This window comes from Euleptes europaea, chromosome 5, assembly GCF_029931775.1.
Source record: "Euleptes europaea isolate rEulEur1 chromosome 5, rEulEur1.hap1, whole genome shotgun sequence".
NCBI classification, from domain to species: domain Eukaryota; kingdom Metazoa; phylum Chordata; class Lepidosauria; order Squamata; family Sphaerodactylidae; genus Euleptes; species Euleptes europaea.
Genome location: NC_079316.1, coordinates 66,526,514 through 66,550,484, shown reverse-complemented (window position 1 = coordinate 66,550,484; position 23,971 = coordinate 66,526,514). Strand labels below are relative to the sequence as shown.

Sequence of the window (23,971 nt, the reverse complement as noted above, 5' to 3'; positions counted from 1 at the left end):
GTCAATTGAACTTAGTGAGATTTACTTCTGACTAAACATGCAGAAGATCAGGCTGTAAGGAACTGATTAGTGCGCATCATGGCTAGCAGCACTAATCTCACCTTTCCTAATTTTCACACCATGTGGTCAACTTAAAGAAATGCTAAGTCTAGTTTGACAGTTTGCTTTGGGCAGGATAAATGGGAGGACGTAGCTTCCCATCTAACAGCAGGAACTTCAGCGAACACTTTGGTCATGAGAAGCAGACTTTGAACTGACAACTGTCAGCCGATCTGAGGTTGAAAATTACTTTACTTCCCTTTAAGGTGTTTTTTTTTTTTTTTTGCCATCAAGTCACAGCTGACTTGTGGCAACTCCTGGTGGAGTTTTCAAGGCAAGAAGCATTCAGAGGTGGTTTGCCATTGCCTGTGTCACAACCCTGATAGTCCTTCATGATCTCCCGTCCAAGTACTGGCAAAGGCAGGCCTTGCTTAGCTTCTGATATTTGACAAGATTGGGCTAGCATGGGTTATCCAGGTCAGGGCTCAAGGTGTATGCAGTTACGTTTTAGCTCTGTGGCTTCAGGAAATGCTATAAGGAAGAAAGATGGCTGGATGGTACGGATCTGAGCCCTCCCCACCCAATGTACTTTGGATGTTTTTTACTCACAGTCTGCCATATTTGATTCTGGGAATGAATTTCCCCCTAGATAAAACTGACTGATGATTCTGGGATTTAGTTTGTTTTTGTCTAATGTTTGTGACTTGGTACACTTGCTTGCACTTATTTGTAATGCTGAAGTGTGTGAGAGCCAGCATGGTGTAGTGGTTAAGGTGTCAGATTAGGACATGGAAAACCCAGGTTCATATCCCCACTTGCGCCATGGACGTTTGCTGGGTGACCTTGGCCCAGCCACACACTCTCAGCCCTAACCCTGGCTAATATTTGGATGGGAGACCTCTAAGGAATACCAGGGTCATGGCGTGAAGGTAGGCATAATTACATATTTGGGGAAAGGGTAATCAATTAACTTTTTTTAGCAAAACAAGTCAATATGTCTTTCACTAGCACTCTTTGACAGAAATCTGGAGTAGGAAATGCACTGCTTCAGGAATTCTCTTCAGGAAGAGTGGAGTGTGATTCCCAACCATCTCCTTGTTCCAAAGAAACAATTTATTACGCACCTCTCAAATGGAAAATGTATCCATTATTAAACTGGTAAGAACAAACTGATAAGATGAATAGCATTTATCCTTGATCTTAGCCAGAAGGCCAAGAAGCAATCTATCCTCATTTTAATAGGCCACTGCTGAAGTGTACACCCTTCAGATCTGTACAACAAAGTATCAGAGCATCTCACATTCTTGCTTTCATTACTATTTTAGGGAGATCATCCCCAACTCCAGGAAAGAAAATTACTCTGAGATCCATTAGAGTACTTCAAAGTACACACTTGCTATTTATGAAAGTTTAGAAACCTGATAAGGAAGACATTAAAGGAGACTAATGAAAAAAATATATAGTTACCTCATTTTGCCATGGAATAGAGACACAGCCTGTGGAAAACTTGGAATAAAAGTCGTCATCTGTTTGGTCCAGGTTCACTCCCTTGACAGTTGAAAATTGTTCAATGTCCAAGACATCTTTGCAGTACACTGCTCTGGGCTGCATCAGCAAAGAAAAAAAGAATATGCAAGAGAATCTAAATATGCAGTAACAGTGCATTCCATTAGTGTCTTGCTATGTATATTTGTCCTAGGCGTGGTTACAATCAAAAGCATTACTCTATTAATCACCATCATGGATGAAATTGTTGATCACCGGTTAATCGCAACTTTAATTAGATTTCAGACAAAGCTGCCTCCTTTGAGAGGGTGTTTAGTGGTATGTAGTGAACATATTTACATCTCTTGGTTCACATAGTTCTCATTTGGAATGAGTTTCCTAGCCAACGTTTCATCTGTTTTTGTTTCATGCAAAGTTACATCCACACATCTTTGGGCCTGAGGGCATCTAGTGAATGTGTTTGCTTGAAATAAAAGAACAACAACACAGAGACATCAGTTATTGCTCCCAAATTTTTTTTTTAAATGAGCCACGTGCATCAAGAGAGATATGGGTATTGTGGCACCCTATCGGTAGCCATTGGGATATCTGGGTAGATCCCTGAATTTATGTCTTCCGATAAGATCAGGTTTCTTACCAGTAGCTGATGCTCTTTGAGTGGTCCTCTGTGTAGTCCCATGAATGGGTTCTGTGTGAGCTCGTAACCCATATGTGGGACTACAGAGACCAGGAAGCACTAAGTTTATTAATACGGTCTATTTGACCAGCCAGAAGTTAATCATATTGTCCAACTTGATAAAACTGTAAAAACTATTACAAATTACAAAAATTGCTGGTATTAAGATATACAAAAGTGATATTGCTGTGAATATTGTAATATATCCTGAGATCATAACTTGCCATAAATCTGAAAAAACAACATCACTTCATTCCACCAATATAACTTCATTTCAAAACGGTCATACAAACTGACCCTCAACTGGAGGGCTTGGATGAATTACTGTTGTTCAGTCTGAGTTCTACTTCTGTATAATAGAAATAATGTAGGTCTACAACATAGGGCTAAAGTGAGAACAAATGAGGTAAGGATTGTAAACTCCAGATTGTTATATAGTTACGAATCATCATTGTTTTTGTTTGAAAATTCCAGAGGGGCAAGATTTGCTAGCTCAAGTTTCATATCAAATTTCAGCTAAAGTTTTTGAAGTGAAATACGGCTGATCAGCTAACATCTGTGCTTCTGAACAGGAATGCAGTGTAGATAATGATAAATCGTTGTTCTTCTATTAATCCCACATGGTATTAAAATGTGAAGTATTTTGTCATTTACTCCACACAAAAATTGTTTAAAACGTCAGCACTATTTGGACTATTTTTCTCTCAACCAGTCTTCCATGCCTATCACAAAAAGTGTTTTTGAAACTCCCCTGAGTTCCGTAGTTGATAGTCATGTGTATGTCCTGGAGGCCCGCAGTTCAAGAGAGACAAATCCAAGCCCTGTCAGACATACAGAACAAGCTGCATAGATGGCATGGTTCCTAATCTAAATGCCAGAGTTTCCTTGGCAAGTTTCCTTCTTTTTTATTTGGTTCAGAGTGTTTAAAAGAGGCTGGTTTAGAGTGAGAGTACTAAAGTGTGCTCTTTTGTGTAGACTTTTCAGACAAAAAAAATTCTCCCAGAACACCTCACATCAATTTAAAATTCAAAACATCAATCAATATATCTAATTCTTGGCATCACCACATCTGAGGATAATTAAATCCAAAGATTGGAGCCATGAAAAGCCAAGACAGAGCTTTCTACAAACCCGAGAAAAGCCTCAGGTTTGCAGAACACACAGGGGCAGGGGTGTTAACCACCCCCATAAGAGAGGCAAATAGATAAAAGAAGGAGATCTGTTATCTAGAAGGAGATCTCTGTGACCACTGTGGGAGTTACTAGCAACCATAATAAAATTGGCAGCCTTCAAACCTCTGTTTCTATCATTTAAGTCAGGGGGAAGGGAGGGGGGACAGGGTCCTTTCTAGGGCTGTTTTAGCTTCACAGGCCACCTCAGAACCCCTCTCTCCTGCCCTGGAGGGAGGACACATTGAGACCAGACCCAGCAGCAACCACCAGGTGATTTGCTACTGTACAATTAGTGCAATTCATCCACGTGCAGCAGTAGCTATGACGTGATGCTACACAACTCATCTGGGCCCAAAAGCAGCCTTCACACACCTAGCGTCATTTGTCTGGGCCTGGCACTGGTGACCACACAATTCACCTGAGTGACTTGCTAGCGCACAACTTTTGCAGCTGAGCCAGACTTTTCCCCTGGAAAGACTGCTGGGGGAGGGAAGGAGAGAAAGGTGAAAGTCAGTATAGTGGTTAGAATGTCAAACTAGGGAGGCCAAAATTCAAGTCCCCATTCTGCCATGGAAGTTTGCTGTGTGACCTTGGGCCAGTCACTCTCTCTCAGCATAATCTACATCACAGGATTGTTGTGAAGATAAAATGGAGGTGAGTAGAATAATATAAGCTGCTTTGGGCCCTCATTGGGGAGAAAGGTGGGGTATAAATGAAGTAAAAACATAATAAAGTACAGCTGAAGACTTGGGGGCAGATAAATGAAAGGTTTGTTGGTGAGTGAGAAGGAAGCAGGCAACGGGGAGAGGATATGGGGGGCTGCCAGGAGGAGGGAAAGAGGAAATAGTGTGGGGAAGGGGATAAAGGGGGGAACTGATCTCCTGTAAGAGGGGATACAGGCAGTAGCCTATAGGAAGCAGCAGGGAGTATAACAGGCTCTGAGCAGGACATTGGTCCATCTGTTCTCCTTCCCACCAACTTCGTTTCACTCAGGTTGCAAGCAAACAGTCTTTAATTTGTCCTTCACATGGTACATACAGTGGGTTCCATGCTGGAGTTTCCTCTCTCCTTCTTCAGCCAGGACCACACCAACTTGCTGCACTATCACTCCACCTAATACTCCTTTGGACCACCTCTTTAAAAGCCTGCTCTGTCCGCCCCAACCCAGGGTTCCCACACCTGGTGTAAGTCCAGGAAAATGCCACCACCCCCAATAACAGCAGCAGTGGCCAACCATCCTTATCCTACTGCGCTGGTCCTTATGAGTCATTGCCAGGATTTCAGTTCCTTTACTAAGGTTGGCAAGTCCTTGGCTAGCCCTCTGTCCCTGCCATCTGAGCCACCATTCCTTCTACTCCTGCCGCGTATCCTCTTTGCTGCTCGGTCTCCCCCGCAAGTCCTGCAAGTCCTTGTGGGTTCCCCACTTGCAGTATACAAATGACAATTTGGGCCCCGGCCTCACTCTTATTGACTAAAAGACAAGACTCGCAAGGGGAAAAGAATGGTGGGAGAAAACAAAGAAGGGTGCTTCGTTTGAAAATGAATTTTAATACCCAGGGACAAGGGCTTCCTTACCTTATATTTTGTAAACAGGATTGTGAAACCTGAATCGTCAACAGAAGTTTACATCCAGTTGGGGACATGCTTATGTTCTTGTTGAGTTGGAGGTGGTACAACCATTCTGGCCAGTGCCAGAGACCACAATGACCTTTCTCTCATTTCTACATTCAGATGGTAACCATAACAGAAGATTATATTTCTACTGCTACTTGAAAATGCTCAGTTTTGGATCAAGCGTGAGTGCTTTGATTCAGAGTTCCATTTCATTCGAATAGCACTAATAATGACAGATTCTTTTCAGCCTGTATGAACAAGGACTTGTGCTGCTTCCACTGGTTTTCAATGGAACCTATTCAGAGGTTCCTATGGATTGTACCCTTTTATTATTTCCTTGTTCCTTCAATCACATTCATATCCAGTGAGCCAAACTCTCTTTAGCGTGAATCACAGAGGAGAGTCTATTTCAAATCCTCCTGAGAGCCACCAGACACTAATTCACATAGAAAAGGTCAGTGATAGAGCGGCGAGGTCCCCTTTCGTGAAATCTACTCTCACACCTGCAGGCAACGGTTCATGACTCATTTCTTCCCTGACTTCCCCATGTAGTCTTAAACTTCTCATGTGGTTCTAAATACTGGTTACAGTTTTGACATTTTAGAGAAAGTAGGTGATTGGCAGCTCTGGAATATATAGTGGCCAAATTCAGGCCAATCCAAATTGGCTTGAAAGCTGCAAACTTTTTTTCCTATAGATCTTCTTGGATCATTCTGTTGTTCAAAAACCTATCTATTTATTTGAAGCTAATTGTTCAAATAATCTGTAAATTTGGTCTTGGTAGGATTACAGTTCATTACAGAATTCTGGTGGCTTTCCAAAACCACTCTGGAAAAATGTGCTTCTAATCCCCACACAACCATATTGGGGACGTACTCCCCCCCCCATATTTTAGTTTTCTCTGGCCCTTGAAGCACCCTCATCTCTCTTCCCCACCCCCCACACACCCCAGAACCTACCAAATTAATAATGGCATGGTAAAAATATATTTGTTCCCAAAAGTTGCGAGAGATTCCACGTTTTAATATACTCTAGTTTCTCTTCAGATCTTATAAAATCTTTCCTCGTTTTAATGTTATATCTATCTTCAAATTTTGATGTACAATGTCCATGTTGATAGCTTCTCAGAGAGGCAAAGACACAGGTTCCGATGTACGTGTGAAAAGTGCGGTGGAGTCACAGTCAATTTATGGCAATCTCAGCAAGTGGGTTTCAAGTCAAGCGAGAAGCAGAGGTGGTTTCCTGTTGCCTTCTTCTGCAGAGTCTCCCTTGGTGGTCTCCCTTACAAGTACTGACCCTTCTTAGCTTCCGAGATCTGACGAGACTGGGCTGTACCATGTCACCTTTGCTTCCTAGTTTTACCCATTCAGACTATTTTGCTTCATACCTGCACTGGTATGTTGATCCTCAGAGTAATCTCTTAGTCGGCCTGGTGAATGGGGAAACTGAGGTCTGAATGGGTTACTCAGATTGCACAGAGGGGTACTTCTCCATACTCTGTACAATGCAAGCATCTCTCTCTTTTTATTTAAGGTTCATGAATTTAGGGTTTTCCCACTATGCTCTGAATCAGCAGCTCAAGAAATTCCCACACGGAAGCTTAGAACATGAAAAGCATATGAATTTCCTTCTCATTATAAATGGATTTTACTTGAAGATGAGGATATTTAAATGGTCACATCTCTCATTTCTAAAAGTGATATTAAAATAGCTACCATTGACATCTTTAATTTTTAATCTGAACATCTGCTGAAATGAACTGTATCCAGAGGAGGAATTATTAACAAAAACAGTAGAAGAAATCTGTGTGTTTTTTGGCAATTAATATTAATTCCTTCTGTACATGAAGCACCGCTAAGAGAAGACAAATTGTGTTTAAGATACAGAACCATCTGCAGTATCTGTCCCGTCAAATTTTTCTAGTCACAAAGACTAGCAAATTCAACTTCTGAATAAATTTGTATTTGTTTACAGTACTGGTGTTCTGGCTTTCCAATAAGTTTAAGGGCAGCTAACAGCAAAAATTTTTTAAAAATACAGTAACAATCAGTTAAACGATAAACTTAGAAAACAGCCCCAAAATTACAGTAAATTTAGTGCTTAAGCCACAATATTACACATTCTGCAGGTTTCAATAAAACTGTAGCAATTTTCAGCAAAATATCATCTGGACAAACAGACTAGTCATTCAGGAGGCTAATAGGGAAGTAGCTGAGTACCTAGCACTCTGGAAGGCCTTGCCAAAAGTGCTTGTGTGCCCACCACAAAGGACCAATTCCTGATCAGTTCCTTTTATTTTTAATGTATGAATTCAAGGTTGCAGTCCTGAATTTGGCATTAATTCATTTGTAACCACTGCCATGCCCTAGTTCTGCACTCCAAATCACTACTCAGGGTCAGAATACTGATCTTCCTCCTTCGTTTCCCCTTCACTTTTCCTGTCCACAACCACTGCCCATGACTACTGTGTTAGACCTGACTGCCTTTACTAATCTGGGGCAAAAGTATGTATGTAAGAGCACCTGCGGTGATGCAGTAAAATATAGAAAAGAAGCGAAAAACAGAAAATGCAGCCAAAGTGAGAAGTATAGTGCTTCCTGGTCTATCAAACATGTATTGTTCAGATGCCCATTTTATCATGGGGCTCATATTAGACCTATTGGTCCCGTGATCAGTGGATACCCAGATAAGTCGGCTGAGTTCCTGTCTTAGAAGCTTCTAATGGGGGAGATTCCTCATCTTTCGCTCTCCACTGCTAAATTCTGCGCCGTTGCAATTAAAATACGCTAAAATAGGGTGGGAAAAAACTGGTAATCTCTTTTATATTTCTATATTTTTCATACTCTTAAATTGGCAAGCCACTTTTGTGTTATGCACTAATTTTGTCTATCTTATTAATACCAGATTTTTATCAATTTTTGTAATTTGTAATAGTTTTAACAGTTTTATCAAGTTGGACCATATGATTAACTTCTGGCTGGTCAAATAGACAATATTAATAAACTTAGCAGTTCCTGGTCTCTGTAGTCCCACATATGGGTTACGAGCTCACACAGAACCCATTCATGGGACTACACAGTTGACCACTCAAAGAGCATCAGCTACTGGTAAGAAACATATTCTTATCGGAAGACATAAATTCAGGGATCTACCCAGATATCCCAATAGCTACCGATAGGATACCACAATACCCATATCTCTCTTGATGCATGTGGCTCATTTAAAAAACAACAACACCTGGATTAATCCAGTGTGAGATCAATCGTACACTGAGGCAGTAGCAAGGGGAATGTGTGTGTGGTGTGTGTGTAAAGTGCCGTCAAGTCGCAGCCGACTTATGGCAACCCCTTTTGGGATTTTCATGGCAAGAGACTAACAGAGGTGGTTTGCCAGTGCCTTCCTCTGTACAGCAACCCTGGTATTCCTTGGTGGTCTCCCATCCAAATACTAACTAGGGCTGACCCTGCTGAGCTTCTGAGATCTGACGAGATCAGGCTAGCCTGGGCCATCCAGGTCAGGATCTCAAGGGGAATACCATTTGCTAAAAAAAAGATGCATTTTTAAGAATCTACAATCTAACGATCTTGTATCAGTTTTGTAATGTCATGGCTTTCTTCAAAGATTCCTGAAAATTGTAACTTGTGGCTTTTCTGCACCAGGTTTTAACGCCAGCTTGGCTTCTTAAAACTGCATTGGGTTTTCACAGTATCATCTTCTAGTTGTTTATCTCCTTTTTTTTTGCCCCTGAGTTTTTCCTGTGTTTTTTCAGCTCGTCACAAAAGTTAATATATGGGGAAACATTAAAGAAAAATTATGAGAGCAATGATGGGCAAATTAAACTTGTGAAAGGGAGAGGGGAACTGATGGAGCAAATATCCAGTGCCGAATGGGCCCCTGATGTGTTGAGAACTCTGTTTGGGAACTTTAGCCATCGTCACAGAACTACAGATCCCCGAATTCTCTGTCAATTATTGTTAAACCTGTTTAAACCCTATCATGACTTTACTCTATCCCTAGCTCCTTCCCAAAGCCCTGTGAAGAAGCCATTTTTTGGCTGAACAAAGAGTCATTGTACCCAGGCATCCAACATCAACAGACAGTCACTTAGCCACACCGGCTCTCAAAGAGAAATCAGCGGCAGATATTTAGGTCAGAGAATACCCTCAAGCAGTATGCCGTGTATTGCTTTCAAGTTCCACTTCATTTCTGTGATTCTCTTTCAAGCATTACTCACATCGGGGACAAAAGGAGGGTCCAGCATCCCTGCTTGTAAGCGTTTGAAATTCATGCTCTTGAAAAACGGGTGCCTCTTTACTTCGGCTGCACCTTCTCCCTGACATCCGAGTCTCTGCTTCACATCTTTGGTCAGTAGCTGAAAGCGACCAAGAGAATGGCAAGAAAGCTTTAATGTAATTATTTACATGTGCAACATCTCGCAAATTTGTTAAAACTCACAGTCCTCTCTGACTTTAGAACTCAGTAATAGTCCCCTTTTAAAAATGTGTTCATTTGCACAACCAGCCTGATACTACTACCTCTTTTAAGAAAGAGTATTCAGAGTGTTGGTCTTGGCCCTGAGGCACCGGAAGAATCTATGGATAAACTGATATTTGATCAGTGTTATACCTGAAATAAAAAGGAAAAAAAGAGGCAGATCCCTTTTCTCAATTGGATCTCTTTTTTAAATGTTACACTTAGATAGAAATTGGTGGTAGGAAGATGGCAGATCCTTTGGCATCATCCATCTGAAGGCTGGATATGATCGACTCTACACCTCACAGGTTCTATGTTGGAGATACGATCCATTAAATATTACATGTCTATAAAAAGAAGGATGGTGACTTAGCTGCTCACACTTGCTGAGCATTACCTAGGCTATGAATATAATGGCTCTCCATTTACTCCTATATTTTTTATTCATTTACCCATTCAGTGGTCACATACGTAATATATTATCGGAGAACACTCTGGCTATTCAAACAATTGCTTAAAGAAAATAGAGGCTGCTAATATTTAAAAGTTATAGAGAGAAAACTGCATTTGAGACACACAGGAATTTAACCAATATCTTCGGCTGGCTTGGGTTTCATTCTTTTCCCCCCCTTAAAACTTAATTTTGAAGGTTTGCTGCAGACACCAGAAAAGATGCTCACAGCATCAAGCAGCATTAGAATTTAAAAATAATTCAGTTACCACAAGTATGAGACTTGAGACATATAAAAAGAAACTGAGGAAGAATTACGTTCTTTGGCATAAATAGGTTTAAGAGGAAAAAGAATGAAATCCACACGTTTCATGCTAAAGGACCTATTACGCAGGCTACATTTCAACCATTTTCCTTTTGTCCACCAGAGGGCAGCAGTAGAAAAACTAGCAGCAAAGAAAATGTTTGTACAGGATTGCCATTTAGAAAACATTACAATAAATTTAAACATTAATAGACGCAATCAGGTCTCAGCGATACAAGAAATGGAAAATTCCATATAATTTGTTTCTTCTGAGCATTCAGACTGATCCCTCACTTCAGCTGTTAACAGACAGCACCTTGCATGTGGCTATCCCAACCAAGATTGGGCTAATTTCTCAGGAAAATTCTCCAGCTACACTGTTCCCAAAGCTGGAAGACTATAAGGGCAGTGCTAAGGTTAATAATGCTCCCCACATACCATTATTACACACATGAGCACAGGGCTGCCAGGGTGCTTGTCGACAACTTTCCTGGTACCCAACAAGTGTTTATAGGAAGTGGGTGGGGCCAAGTGGGGCTTTCACCTAGCAGGGCCTCTGATCAGCTGTGCAGATTAAAAGGCATCCCTGCTCAACATTTCAGACACAAATTCTGTTTCGGAGTTACTATTATTAGATTTATGCATAACTTCACTGCCTGGTGTTTTGTGGCTGGCTCCATCTCCACCTGGCAGTCAATTTGTTGCTGCGCCCACCACTTTGTGTCAGTATTGCAAAGGTACCTTCAGGATCCAAAAGGTTGGGGACCACTGCACTAGCATCATTTACTGATCCAATAGCACAAGGGGATGGTGGCCAGGCAAGTAAATGGAACAAATCTCCACTTTCGTCTTTGAGTCCTAATATTACGACCTCCACACAACTTCCTCTGTATCAGGGGTGTTAAACATAAGGCCCGAGGGTGGGATCCAGCCCTTTGAGAGCTCTTATCCGGCCTGCGAGCCAACCAAGGCAGCCACTCTCAATCTGGGCGGGCGAGGCATGACCCGGCCCCAACCAAGTGACATTTATGTCATAGCCGCTCCTCGTAACAATTGAGTTCGACACCCCTGATCTAGATGTTTTTGACCATGTTTACAGAAACTCAACGGAAATGAAATTCTTCTGACTGGAAGACAGGAAGACGTACTGGTTGACTGTATGAATTGCCATCAAAACTGTCAAGATGTTCATATGTGATGCCATTTTTGAAAGAACCTTTTTTTCCCAGTAGAAGGACTAATGCTAGGGTGGCTGGTCCCTTTGCAAACCCTCTAGGATCACTGGCTTTCTTTAGTGTGTAAGAATATCACTGCTGGCTGCTGATACTAAAATACACTCTCTGTGGGGCTAATGCTTGAAGATAGCTGAGACCCCACAGCTGGTAGAGAATGACACTACCTATACTGGATGAACAGTTGATAAGACCATATGATGCTTGCCACAAAAAAACCTATATTGTTTGCCAGTTCATTTCTGGATCTAATTCAAAATGGGAACTTTCACCCCTAAAGATGTACACGGTTATGACTTCAGGTAGTTCATTGTGCATCTTCCCAGTTTAACATCTTCCCATTCTACCAATGAGACCCTGATCCAGGTTCCTTTATATAGGGGACAATATTTTCATCTATCAGGTGCAGGACCTTTTTGGTGGCACCACTAGAAGTACAGGATTTGTTGCTCTAAAAAAAACCCCAGATGTATTTTTCTGCTCTCTCCAGATGGTTACCTTGCCCCTCCCCACACCCCAAATCCTGCAATTGGCATTGGTATGAATGAGCTGTGAAGGTGACTTGCCTTTGAAGTGCCTAACCATCATACCTGAACTACACAGAAGCTATTTCCAAGCTACATAAAGGATATCACTCTTCTGCAGTATGACAGCACTGGAGAAGAAAAACTAGCAACCACAGAGGAGTATTCAGAGGAACATATATGACTAGTGATTTCCAAGTTTCTCACTAACCTTCAATTACCAGCACAATGTAGCCAGGTAATGTACTTTGTGCTTCCAAAAGAGTACCCCCTTACCATTTTACAGATGGACTTTGCTTCTTCAGAGAATTTATGGGAATAAACCTCTTCCGTCTCCAAGACTCTCCTGTCTACCTCTTCTCGCTTCACCTTCTCTTTTCTCCCACGGAATGGTGACTGTCCTGCAATCATTTCATAAATCAGGCAACCTAATCCCCAATAGTCAGGGCTAAGCGTGTATCGCTGGTTGTTCAAGACTTCTGGAGCTGTGTGAGAAAGAGGAGACCTGTGAAAAGATTTGCCCATTTCTATACTGGCCTTATCATACTAACAGTGCAATCCTAAACAGAGATATGGACATTGTCTTCAAGGTACTTAGAAGGGTGCGACTCTAGGATGGCATGTAAACTACACTTAAATATCTGCAGGCAATGCTCAGGAATTTATTTTATTTACTTCAATTTCTGACTTGCCCTCCCCGGCAAAGGCAACATTCAGGGTGCTTTCACACATGCCAAATAATGCACTTTCAATCCACTTTCAATGCACTTCAATGATTGTTTGCAAGTGGATTTTGCCGCTTCACACAGTAAAATCCAGCTGCAAAGTGCATTGAAAGTGGATTGAAAGTGTATTATTCAGCATGTGTGAAAGCACTCTCAGTCTGGTCTTTCGTTTGGTTCAGAACCAGTTTGCATGGCACAGTAGCTATTGGGAGCCCACTTTATTTTGCATATATAGTAGAGAGGGAAAGGTTGTTTGGATGAGAGTTTCCTTATAAAATCTTGTTAATTTTAATTTAAGTTACTAACACAATTATTTCATTATCTTAATTTAACTGCAATAAAAAATGACATTTGGACAGGAAAACATCTGGTCCTGCACACACATTTACCCCCATCAGCAGCGCTTCATTTTAAATTAGATTGTATTAACAATTTCAAAGACATCTCCTTAGGTATTGAAGTAGGAGATGAGCCACCCTCCCCACACATTGATTTATACTGAAACGCCTAACCTGGAATTCCCCAGCCCTCTTATTCTTGAGTCATCTCACAAGTTTTAACAGAAACCCTCTGGGGTATGTGGTTTGAAGACAAATGTCGAAAATGAGCAAACTGTTCAGTACAGGCAATATAAACGTAGTATTTTTTTCCAACACGCACACGCAACGAAAGCATATTTCAACAAACAATGCAAGTTCTGTGATGCATTAAAAACAGTGGTTTTTTATTAGACAGGTAAAATCACTTCGGATTCTTCAGCGGCAAATCCTATCTCGTACTGATCGCTCTCTGCTAACACAGTCCTTGTCCCCAAAAAAAGTTCTCAGATCTTTCAAAAATGGTGCCTTTGAAGCAGAAGAAAACTAGAAAAAGTCAACGGGCAAAACTAATTTGCACTTTTTTTAGGCACCAAATTTGAATTTGGAGGAAATGGAGAGAAGATTTACAGGTATCCTCATATGTGACTGTGAGTAGGGAAAGTGAGTATCAAGTCAGAGGCTGAGCCAGAGAGCCCCTCAACCATGCTGGTGGTGTGTGATCATTTTGTGATGTATGGAAACATTTTGGTTACTTTCCTTTATGTACAGAGACGTGTTCTGAAATTGTCAGCTCTGAATAATACTATCAACAATACCAGAAACATGATCACTTACCCATATAGCCGACTGTTCCTACCCGTCCGCGGATTGAGTCACCCTCAGGGATTTTAACAGCTAGCCCCAAATCAGATATTCTGATATGGCCTAAAGCAGGTAGAAAAAGCAAATATTCTAGCATAGAAAACATTCATCCGTTAAAAGCACGTCACCACAATAAATCTAACCACTGAAAGGAGTTCCTCTTTGGAAGAACTCGTGTGAAACTGATTATCTCTGGTAAAAGGGAGAGGCCTGTTTAGTGTGAAAGGAAACAGTCAAGCAATGTTGTGGCTTCCTGTTCTCTCTGCTGGGGGCTCCAGCACACAACAGGAGTCTGGGGATTATCTCAAGGAACCAGGCACCCTTAACCCACTTCTGTCAACATCTCTGCCCCCCTCAAGCTGTCTGTGCTGGTTGCTTGACCCATGAAGATTTGTGTCAACTATGCAGAAAGAGCTGACCAAAACATCTGATGTGTCTGGCCTTGGAAATTTTAATCTCAGAAACAGCACTTACAATACCCAGGATAAAGAACACCCAAGCATGTCTCAAGACCAGACCACTTTCTTGAAGCAGGAAATGTTATTTTAAAGTGTTTACATAGCCAATAGGAAAATGGACTGGGTGGTGTTTTTCAGGAAAACCATTCCCCAAAGATGATGAATTACAGGGAGGTTGGGCATTTAAATTAAGGAAGATTTCTAAAATTAAAAAAAATGCAGGAGAAAACATCACCTTATAGATTGGGTTGCCAAGTATTGTGGGACCCACATGGACTAAAAGCAATGTGGAATGGGAAGCTTAATGTGAGGAAGAAGTAATGCTGTTTGTTTGTTTGTTTAGAAAAAATCACTCCTCCTGTCCTTTGAGGAACCTCTACTGCCAACAGAAAGGGGCCACAAGATCCAACCCAATATCATTAACCTAATTTACCCTAGGAATATAAATTGTATTTAAAAATGCAAGTTTCATCTATTAAAACGTTAGTGTTTAAACAGTAACAAGCTTTACTTGAGAGCCAGCGTGGTATAGTGGCTAGGAGTGGTGGTTTGGAGTGGTGGACTCTAATCTGGAGAACCGGGTTTGATTCCCCACTCCTCCACATGAGTGGCGGATGCTAATCTGGTGAACCCGTTTGGTTTCCCCACTCCTACACATGACGCCAGCTGGGTAACCCTGGGCAAGTTACAGCTCTGTTAGAGCTTTCTCCGCCCCACCTACCTCACAAGGGTGTTTGTTGTGGGGAAGGGAAGGTGATTGTAAGCCGGTTTGATTCTTCCTTAAGTGATAGAGAAAGTCGGCATATGAAAACCAACTCTTCTTCTTCTTTCAGTCTATCTTTTATAAAGTGGCCCCAGACATTACTTCCCTTTGCACACTTCTTCCTCAAGATTACATCTGTGTGACTTTTCAATTAAAAGTTCTCTATTATAAAAAAACATATTCAAATATTATTCTAAGTTTAATGTTTAACTAACAGTTATGATTAAAGTTTATTTTCATATTCTCTGAATTTTTATTTTGAACCTTGGGGTCTCTGCACCGAACAAAAAAGTCCTAGTGGTCCCTGGTCAAAAAAAGGTTGGGAACCACTGCTCTAGGGGAACTGATCTCTATCAGCTGGAGATCATTTGTAATAGCAGGAGATCTCCAGCTAGTACCTGGAAGTTGGCAACCCTGTCCATCAGCACACTTCCTTCAAGCGCAAGGTTTGCCCATCAACTCTTTCTGAACACTTTTAACATTTACAGCAATATATAAAAGGTAAATGAATCCTTATTGCTTAATGTTTAAAATGCTTAATATTCTACATCCCAAGCTCACACTGCTGTTCAGAGCAGCCTCTCTCTCTTCTCTCAGTTGTGCAGAGCTCATTGGATACTATCATTTTCGCAATCCCAAGGCAAGTGCCGGTGTTTTAGTTTAGTTTATTGTTGTTATGGTCATAGACCAGCAAGCGCCGGTGATTGCGTAGCCTTTTTCTCAGAGAACGATTTGCCTTTGTGCGAGGGTGTGTTGCACAACTAAGTGTAAGCCACTTCAGTGTGGAAGAAAGGGCTCTATCCAAACTCTCAGACTTACCAAAATCATCTAATAGGATATTTTCTGGCTTCAAATCCCTAAAAAGAGGAAAAAATTGTTATTTGTGTGAAAACAGCTTTGATAACATGTGAATAGTAAGACATCCGGTTGCAATTTCCTTCCAGACATAAAATAGTAGGGAATCAGTTCACGCAGAAAATATTTTAAAAAGACAATTTAAACAAAAGACTCAGAATGGTTTGGAAACAAGATAAATGCAGACTCTAGTTTTCAAAATATTGTGCTTTGTTGGCACAAGGCCATAACTTTCCTAGTTACAATAATAATCTTATGTTTTAATAGAGAAGTTGGCCAAATGTTTGGATACTTCACTTAGAAGCCACATTTTTACTTATATATGTTTTGCAAATGTCTAGGCATCCTTTCCGCTCAGGGAAAGCTCATGGCAGCAGACACATAAATACGTAACAAATACAGTTTCATATTAATTCTGAGCATTGGGTTTAGCAATGCACCAGTGCATCCGACCCCCGAACCTCAATATATGGTCAGTTCAGAGCAGGGTTGTCAGTACTGGGTTGGGAAATTCCTGGAGATTTGAGGGGGGAGCCTGGAGAGGGTGGGGGATCAAGGGGAGGAGGGACCTCAGGAGGGTATAATGCAATAGACTCCACCTTCTAAAGCAGCCATTTCCTCCAGGGGAACTATGGTTGCCAACCTCCAGGAGAGGGCTGGAGATCACCCAGAATTACAACTGATCTCCAGATGACATGGATCAGTTCTCCTGGAGAAAATAGCTGCTTTGGAGAGTGGAGTGGCATTATACCCTGCTGAGGTTGCTCCCTTTCCAAAACCTCACCCTCCCAAGGCTCCACCCCCAAATCTTTAGGTATTTCTCAACCTGGAGCTGGCAACCCTAAGGGGAATCTCTGTAGTCGGGAGATCCATTATGATTCTGGAAGCGTTGCCGCCATGGTTGATGATGTGGGAGGGGGAGAGGAAGCAGCTGGGAGAGTGATGGGGTGGGCAGAAAAAGAGAATGATGAAGAGGGAGCATAGAGAGAGAAAGTGGAACTCCCTTAAATTGTGTTAAATTGTGGAACTCCCTGCCCCAGGATGTGGTGATGGCTGCCAACTTGGAAGGCTTTAAGAGGGGAGTGGACATGTTCATGGAGGAGAGGGATATCCATGGCTACTAGTAAAAATGGATACTAGTCATGATGCATTCCTATTCTGTCCAGTACCAGAGGAGCATGCCTACTATATTAGGTGCTGTGGAACACAGGCAGGACAATGGTGCTGCAGTTGTCTTGTTTGTGGACTTCCTAGAGGCACCTGTGTGAACAGACTGCTGGACTTGATGGGCCTTAGTCTGATCCAGCATGGTCTTGCTTATGTTCTTAAGTGACAATTATGGAAGGGAAAGTAAGAAAAGGTGTAACAGGAGAGAGAAAAAGTGAGAGACTGGGAGATGTAGGGGGAGAGGGGAAGAAGAAAAGGTGGGGGGAATGGGATAGCTGCTCCCGCAAGTTTCTTGCAGGTCCCCACTTGTATAATCTATTCCTCAGGCAGCAAGCATGTATTGCAGTGTCTACAGAGTTACACTGAGGTGTCAAAAAGTCAGGCCTAACCCTCTAGACTTTGCATCACACACTGATTTCTCAGCTATGAAACTCATCAAGCATTAGGCACGAAATCTCTCCTACCTCACTTCACAAATTTTGGAACTATTTACTTATTTAAATCTCTACCCCTTTTTTCTACTAATAAAAGTGAGCAGTTTACAAGAAGATCCCAAAAAATTTAGTGAACATCCACTAAAGATCAATTCTACAGAAAAACATTACAAAACAACAATAAAGGTAACATCAATCATCCTGTCAAAGCTAACATCAATCACCCTATAGAGCAGAGGTCACTGGCAAAGTGCGGGTGGGGGGAGGTAGCTGTGAATTTCCTGCATTGTGGAGGGGGTTAGACTAGATGACCCTTGGGGTTCCTTCCAGCTCTATGTTTCTATCCCCTCGACAATAAAATCATCAAAAGACCTCAGAAACACCAGGAAAAAGAGGGGGGAAATCAAAGATAAAATCAGAGATAAACCAGAAAATCCAGAGCAGAGACTAGAACATGCAAATATTTGAGACTTGGATTATATGTATTTGTGGTCTTGTATGTTCACATTTGACCTTTTTGGTAGGAATTGGAGATGAGTGCAACAAGAACTTCAGACGCCAGAACAAAAATACAATAGCCAGCTGCTGAAGTACCCGCTCCTTTTACAGATGCTGCTACATTCGTTTGCAATAAAATCAGAAAAATCTGACAGTAGTGCTGGGCAGCAAAGATACCTGGTACTTGTCAGGATGAGGGCACGGAGTAGGACATAGGCAAAGAAAGCTTCAGTGCTCTCTACAATCAAAGTATATTCAAATCTGTCACTAAACGTGACACGTACAAAGAGCAGCTGCTTCCACATTGGGACATTTTTGCCCTGCTCAGACATTCCTTTTCCAAAACCAGAATTCCTCATCGCACTCAATGTATCACCTGATATTCCAAATAAAAATCGAGCAATCCCCGTGAGCCATAATTTTTAAATACTAAGCACGCAAGTCTTATTCAGCAAAGGTTCTGTTACCTTTTTTTACATTTTTAAAGGGAGACTCAATTTTAATTTCAATTTTAATTGCATTCCTGTTGTTTTATGGAGTAACTTGGATATTTACCATAAGGCAGCACGAGAAATTTTTCCTTAGAACTGCTTAATTTTTAGAAACCGGTTGAAGCCCAAGAAGCTGAAAACACAGATCTACCAACTGTTTCAGCTTCAGGACCTCAGCTGCGTTGGGTGGAGACTTTACCACATCATTTCCACTCAGGGAACCATTTGTCTAAAGTCAGCCAGGTTACCACAAAAGTGTTTTCATTGATATGACATCTTTGCTGATTTTTACATGTCTGAGATGGGGTGTATGTATCCTGGATGTTTCCAACACCCCATCATGTTAAAATGAAATACAGTCGACATATGTTGATGTTACTACCAGAGAAATAAATATCAATTAGCTAGCCTTTTGTTTAAGCCAACTGAGGTAGAAATGTGCAGTACCAAAGAATACCCATTATAAAAGATCTATTTGAAATTGTTTTCAACAATTTAAGCTTTTGTAATTCTTGTTATGAAACTTAATGCTTTTTTTCCTGTTACTCATGAGTGGAAAATTATTTGCTCAAAATATGTCATGCATGCTATTTATTATTGTAAGCAAAGACACATGTACCGAGAACATTTCTTTTCTTGGCTTAAAATCTCAATTGACCTCGCAAGATAAACTTTGCAAGATAAACCAGTGTTACCAGGCCTACTTTTCAAACAAACAACACTGAGAAAATATGTGAAGGGCAATAGGACACAGAAGAAAATAGATGGCTTTATTTTAAATACTACTGTAGGCTTATTCTCAGTGTTAACAGAAGACTTGTAGTGTTGGAATGATGCAATAAAGGCCATTCTCCACATACTTTTTCATTCTAATTTTAACCATTTCCTTGAAGAGACTAGTTCTGTTAATTCACGTACCTTCTACACACTGCTTATAATTATTTACTATTTTAAGGGTTTGAACATGTTCCCTATGAGGAAAGCACAAGCTAAAAAGTTTGGGGTTTTTCAGTTTAGAAAAAAAAAGATGGCATATAAAATTATGTATGGTGTATAGAAAGTAGAGAGGGGGATATTACTCTCCCTCTGCATAAATACTAGAACTTGTAGACACCTAGGGTTGTCAGGTCCCTCTCTACCACCAGAGGGAGGTTTTGGGGGCTGAGCCTGAGGAGGGTGGGGTTTGGGGAGGGGAGGGACTTCAATGCCATAGAGTCCAATTGCCACAGTGGCCATTTTCTCCAGGGGAACCGATCTCTATCAGCTGGAGATCAGTAGTAATAGCAGGAGATCTACAGCTACCACCTGGAAGCTGGCAACCCTATAGACACCCAATGAAACTGTTGGGCAGCTGATTCCGTTAAGACGAAAGAAAGTATTTCTTCACACAATGCACTGTTAGCTTACAGAACTCTCTGCCACAAGATATATTGGGGCCATTATCTTGGATGGCCTTAAAGAGGATTAAATTCATGGATTGCCAAGTCCATCAATGGCTATTAAGCATGATGACTAATTGAAAAAAACCCTCCATGTTCAGAGGCAGAGTGCCTTCGATCACCAGTTCTCAGAGGCAGGGGAACACTACAGGGAGGCTTTAGACAGGTGTGCCGTGCTAGTAGGCCTTCCATTTGGCCATTGTGAGAAACTGTTTGCTGGACTAGATGGACCACTTATCTCTTCCAGCAGGTCCCTTCTTGTATTCTCACGTTCTTAACTTTTGCAAAAAAAAAAAAAAAGGCAAAAGAGGGTGCATATTTGTGGAAGTTTAAAAACACTTTAATTGGACAGGGATATAATTACGTGGGGTGACATATTAGGAAAAACATATGAGCTTTCGATACAGAATCAGTTACAAGATCAATGACAAACTTGGTTGGACCGTGGATGAATTGCTAAATAGTTCTGTCCCCTAGCAAAATGCCTATTTGCAAAATGCTAGTTTCTCCTCTTAGACTCCCCTCTTAGGACATCATCCTCACCCATGCTCCGAATCACTCAGGATATTTGTGGCAGAATAGTATACAGCTGTGACATATACTTAAAACAGCAATAATAATAAATACGTTTCCTGGATGCTTGGTTACTGATAATTTTGTTTGCATGACCCTCTTTCAAAATCTTGGGCCCTTGTGTGTCTCTGCATTCAGTTCAAGATGCTGGTTTTTAACTTTTAAAGATTTCACAACCTGGAACTTCCATACCTTAAAGACTATCCGAGTGCTGCACTCATCGCATAAAGAGGTGTATTTTGGGGGGGTTATTATTGTTTTTGTAAATCAGTGCCATCCATAACGTTGCAAGGACTGCCACAGCCCAGGAGTGGGCTTTTAGGGCACTGCCCCAGTTCCGTGGAACGGTCGGCTGGAGTGTGAAGGAGGGCTACGCTCTTTGGCCTTCTCTCTCTCTTGGAGTTCAGAAAGAGGAACAAAGCAATTATTCAGGAGAGCATTTCAGTCCATTTAAGTGTTTGGCAAGGCAGTTATTTCTGCTTGGTCAATAATTTCAATATTACAAGGAATTATGAAAGCACTGCTTTCAGATGTGTTTATTTTTATTACGGTTTTAATTTTTTTTTGGAAGCTGCCTTGAGTCTTCGTTATAAATGAAGAAATGTTTTTGCTTTAAAGTCCCCCCCCCCAGGCAGCTCTTTTGAAGGTGACAGTTCAGTCAGTTATCCCTGTCAGTTGTCCTCAGGAGTAAATAGGCCACGGGATGACACAGGCTTCCATGTTTTACAGTTGCTTCAGACTCAGATGTATTTTCGTCATGCAAATGAATCAAAGGCTCAGAGGAGGCACTTTTACTGTGCCTGTCTTCACAGACTGCCTCCATCTCTGTTGCAGCTTTTATGCCGCTGACTCTTATACACTTTCTGTTACTTCTACGGGAGGGAAGGCAGCATGGTACAGCCTGATTTCATCAGATCTCGGAAGCTGGGCGGGGCCGGCACTTGGAAGGGCGACCTCCAAGGAAGTCTCTGCAGAGGAAGGCAATGGCAAACCACCTCTGCTTAATCGCTTGCCGTGAAAACCCCACCAGGGGTCACTATAAGTCAGGGAAAGGGAAAGGAAAGAAGAAGAATAAAGTCAAGGAGGGAAAGGAAAAAAAGGGGGAAGGGGAAAAAAGGAGAGGGAGGCCAGCTTATCTATCTAGCCGTCACTGTTCTCAACCCTATGCCCAGTGGAACATCTCTGACTTACAGGCCCTGCGGAACTGAGCTACGTCCGGCAGGGCTCACTAGACAGAGAGTTCCATCAGACTTAGGGTTGCCAGCCTCCAGGTACTTATGCCGTAATTAGTAGAAACCGGAAGAAAGGGTGGCACGTGGGCTCCACAAATATGACTTCGTCTTTTTGTTGAAATAATAATTGTATTGTGCACTGCTGTACTATTTTCTGTTGCAATTATTGTATTGGGACTTTTGTCCCCACCGACTGACGAGACAAGTTGAAAAATTAATTGCTTTGATTATTTATGGTTTATTCTGTTTACAATTGTTAAAACACACTGACTAGCCTTCACGAGTTAGTATGTATATTAAGACTGTGCTTTACAATAACAGTTTCTTATGTAAGTCATGATTGCAATGAAATATTAATTTACATAAATTCATTTTTATTCACTTACGTTACCAATATCATCATTAATATTGAAGCAAAAATTTTTTTTTTGCTTATTGAAGGCTGGCTAATTATAGCATAGTGTTTCAGCTCGAACACATATTATTTTTGGAGCCCACGTGCCGCACTTTCTTCCAGTTCCAACCTCCAGGTACTAGCTGGAGATCTGCTATTACAACTGATCTCCAGCCGATAGAGATCAGTTCACCTGGATAAAATGGTTGCTTTGGCAATTGGTCTCTATGGCATTGAAGTCCCTTCCTTCCCCAAACCCCACCCTCCTCAGGCTCTGCCCCAAAAACCTCATGTGGGTGGCGAAGAGGGACCTGGCAACCCTAATCAGACTGGGACCACAGCTGAAAAGGCCCTGGTCCTGGTTGCGGACAGCTGGACAGTTCTGGGGCCAGGGATTACCAGTAGGTTGTTACCAGATGAACACAATGGTCTCTGAGGGGTATATAGGGAGAGGTGATCCCACAGATATGATAGTCCCAGGCTGTCCCAGGGCTTTAAAGGTAAGTACCAAAAACCTTGAATCTTACTCAGTAATCTGGAGCCAATGTAGCTGGAGGAGCACAGATTGTATATTTGCTCTCCGAGGGGTCGCAGTAAGGACTCGCACCACCACATTTTGGACCAGTTGCAGTTTCTGGAGCAACTTAAAGGGTAGTCCTGCATAGAGTGAGTTACAATAGTCTACAGGCCCTGCGTGGATCAGTGTGGCCAGGTCAGTGTGGGACAGGTAAGGAGGCCAGCTGCCAGGCTTGGCAGAGATGGAAAAATGCTGTCCTTGGCCGTATTTGTGACCTGGGCCTCCAACAAAAGGGAGGCATCCAGGATCGCATCCAGACTCCTGATGGAGGGAGCTGGTACCAGCTGTACTCCATCAAGAGTGGAAAGCTGAATTCCCTGAGCCGCACCCCCCGGCCCAGCCACAGGATCCACAGTCTTTGATCTCCTCCCAATATACCCCCCAAACCACCCAATCACAGATATCCCTGACCCCATGCTGGCCTCACATGTAAGAATTGGACCTGTCTCCATCAGCTGCAGTCTGGTTTGACTCCCACAATGCAGTGGCTGAAGTCTCGGACATCTCCTTCACGACATTGATGATGGAAATTTAAGACCAGTCTCACACTATAATATCACTCACAACGTCCCAATACAGTGGTCTCATACACTCTATACATAACACCTCCTACATCCCTCACTCCACAGCCCCACATTAAAACTACAAGGGCTAACTAATCTAACTCAGTCACTCGAATGGCAACAATCAGATTGCAAATTCTTTACTCCTTATGAGTGCGGGGGGGGGGGGGAGAGGGCAGGACATTGGAGCGCTCCAATGCTCCGCTTACCCCGGCGTTCAGTATTATTTCTTCAATACTGAGCTCTTCAAACTCCTTAAAATTCCTTAAGCGTACAACAACCGGGGGAGGTTTCCATGGTGAAATTGTAGGTGTAAAAACGTAAGTATTTTAAAAGCGAATAAGCTAATAAAATCTGCTAAACAGGAGCTCAGCATTTAGAGCTCCCACTGCGGCACTCTCTTCTTTACACATACATTACTTCTACACTTCTCAAAACCACATCCTTGAAGGTATCAGGTAACAAAGATATGACAGCAACTATAATTAAACATCCAGCCATAAGAAGTCATGTGATGAAGATTTAAATTATGGAGACCAATTGTATTTATTACCCGCCTTTCCTCCAAGGTTTCCCCAAGCAGTCTCCCATTTAGGCCCTGATCCGAATCTGACCTGCATAGCTTCAGCA

The 23,971-nt window shown here is 41.9% G+C and overlaps 1 protein-coding gene across 2 annotated transcripts in view; it reads right to left on the bottom strand.

The window, feature by feature from the left end:
- GRK5 (G protein-coupled receptor kinase 5) overlaps positions 1 to 23,971 on the bottom strand; it is a 206,610-nt gene that overhangs the window by 3,891 nt on the left and 178,748 nt on the right. For both annotated transcript variants that reach the window (XM_056849935.1, XM_056849936.1), the window contains 5 exons: positions 15,938 to 15,975; positions 13,871 to 13,960; positions 12,268 to 12,476; positions 9,242 to 9,379; positions 1,507 to 1,644 (listed from right to left, as the gene is read on the bottom strand). In XM_056849935.1, coding sequence (XP_056705913.1) covers positions 1,507 to 1,644; positions 9,242 to 9,379; positions 12,268 to 12,476; positions 13,871 to 13,960; positions 15,938 to 15,975 — 613 coding nt within the window. The remainder of the gene's footprint in view (positions 1 to 1,506; positions 1,645 to 9,241; positions 9,380 to 12,267; positions 12,477 to 13,870; positions 13,961 to 15,937; positions 15,976 to 23,971) is intronic.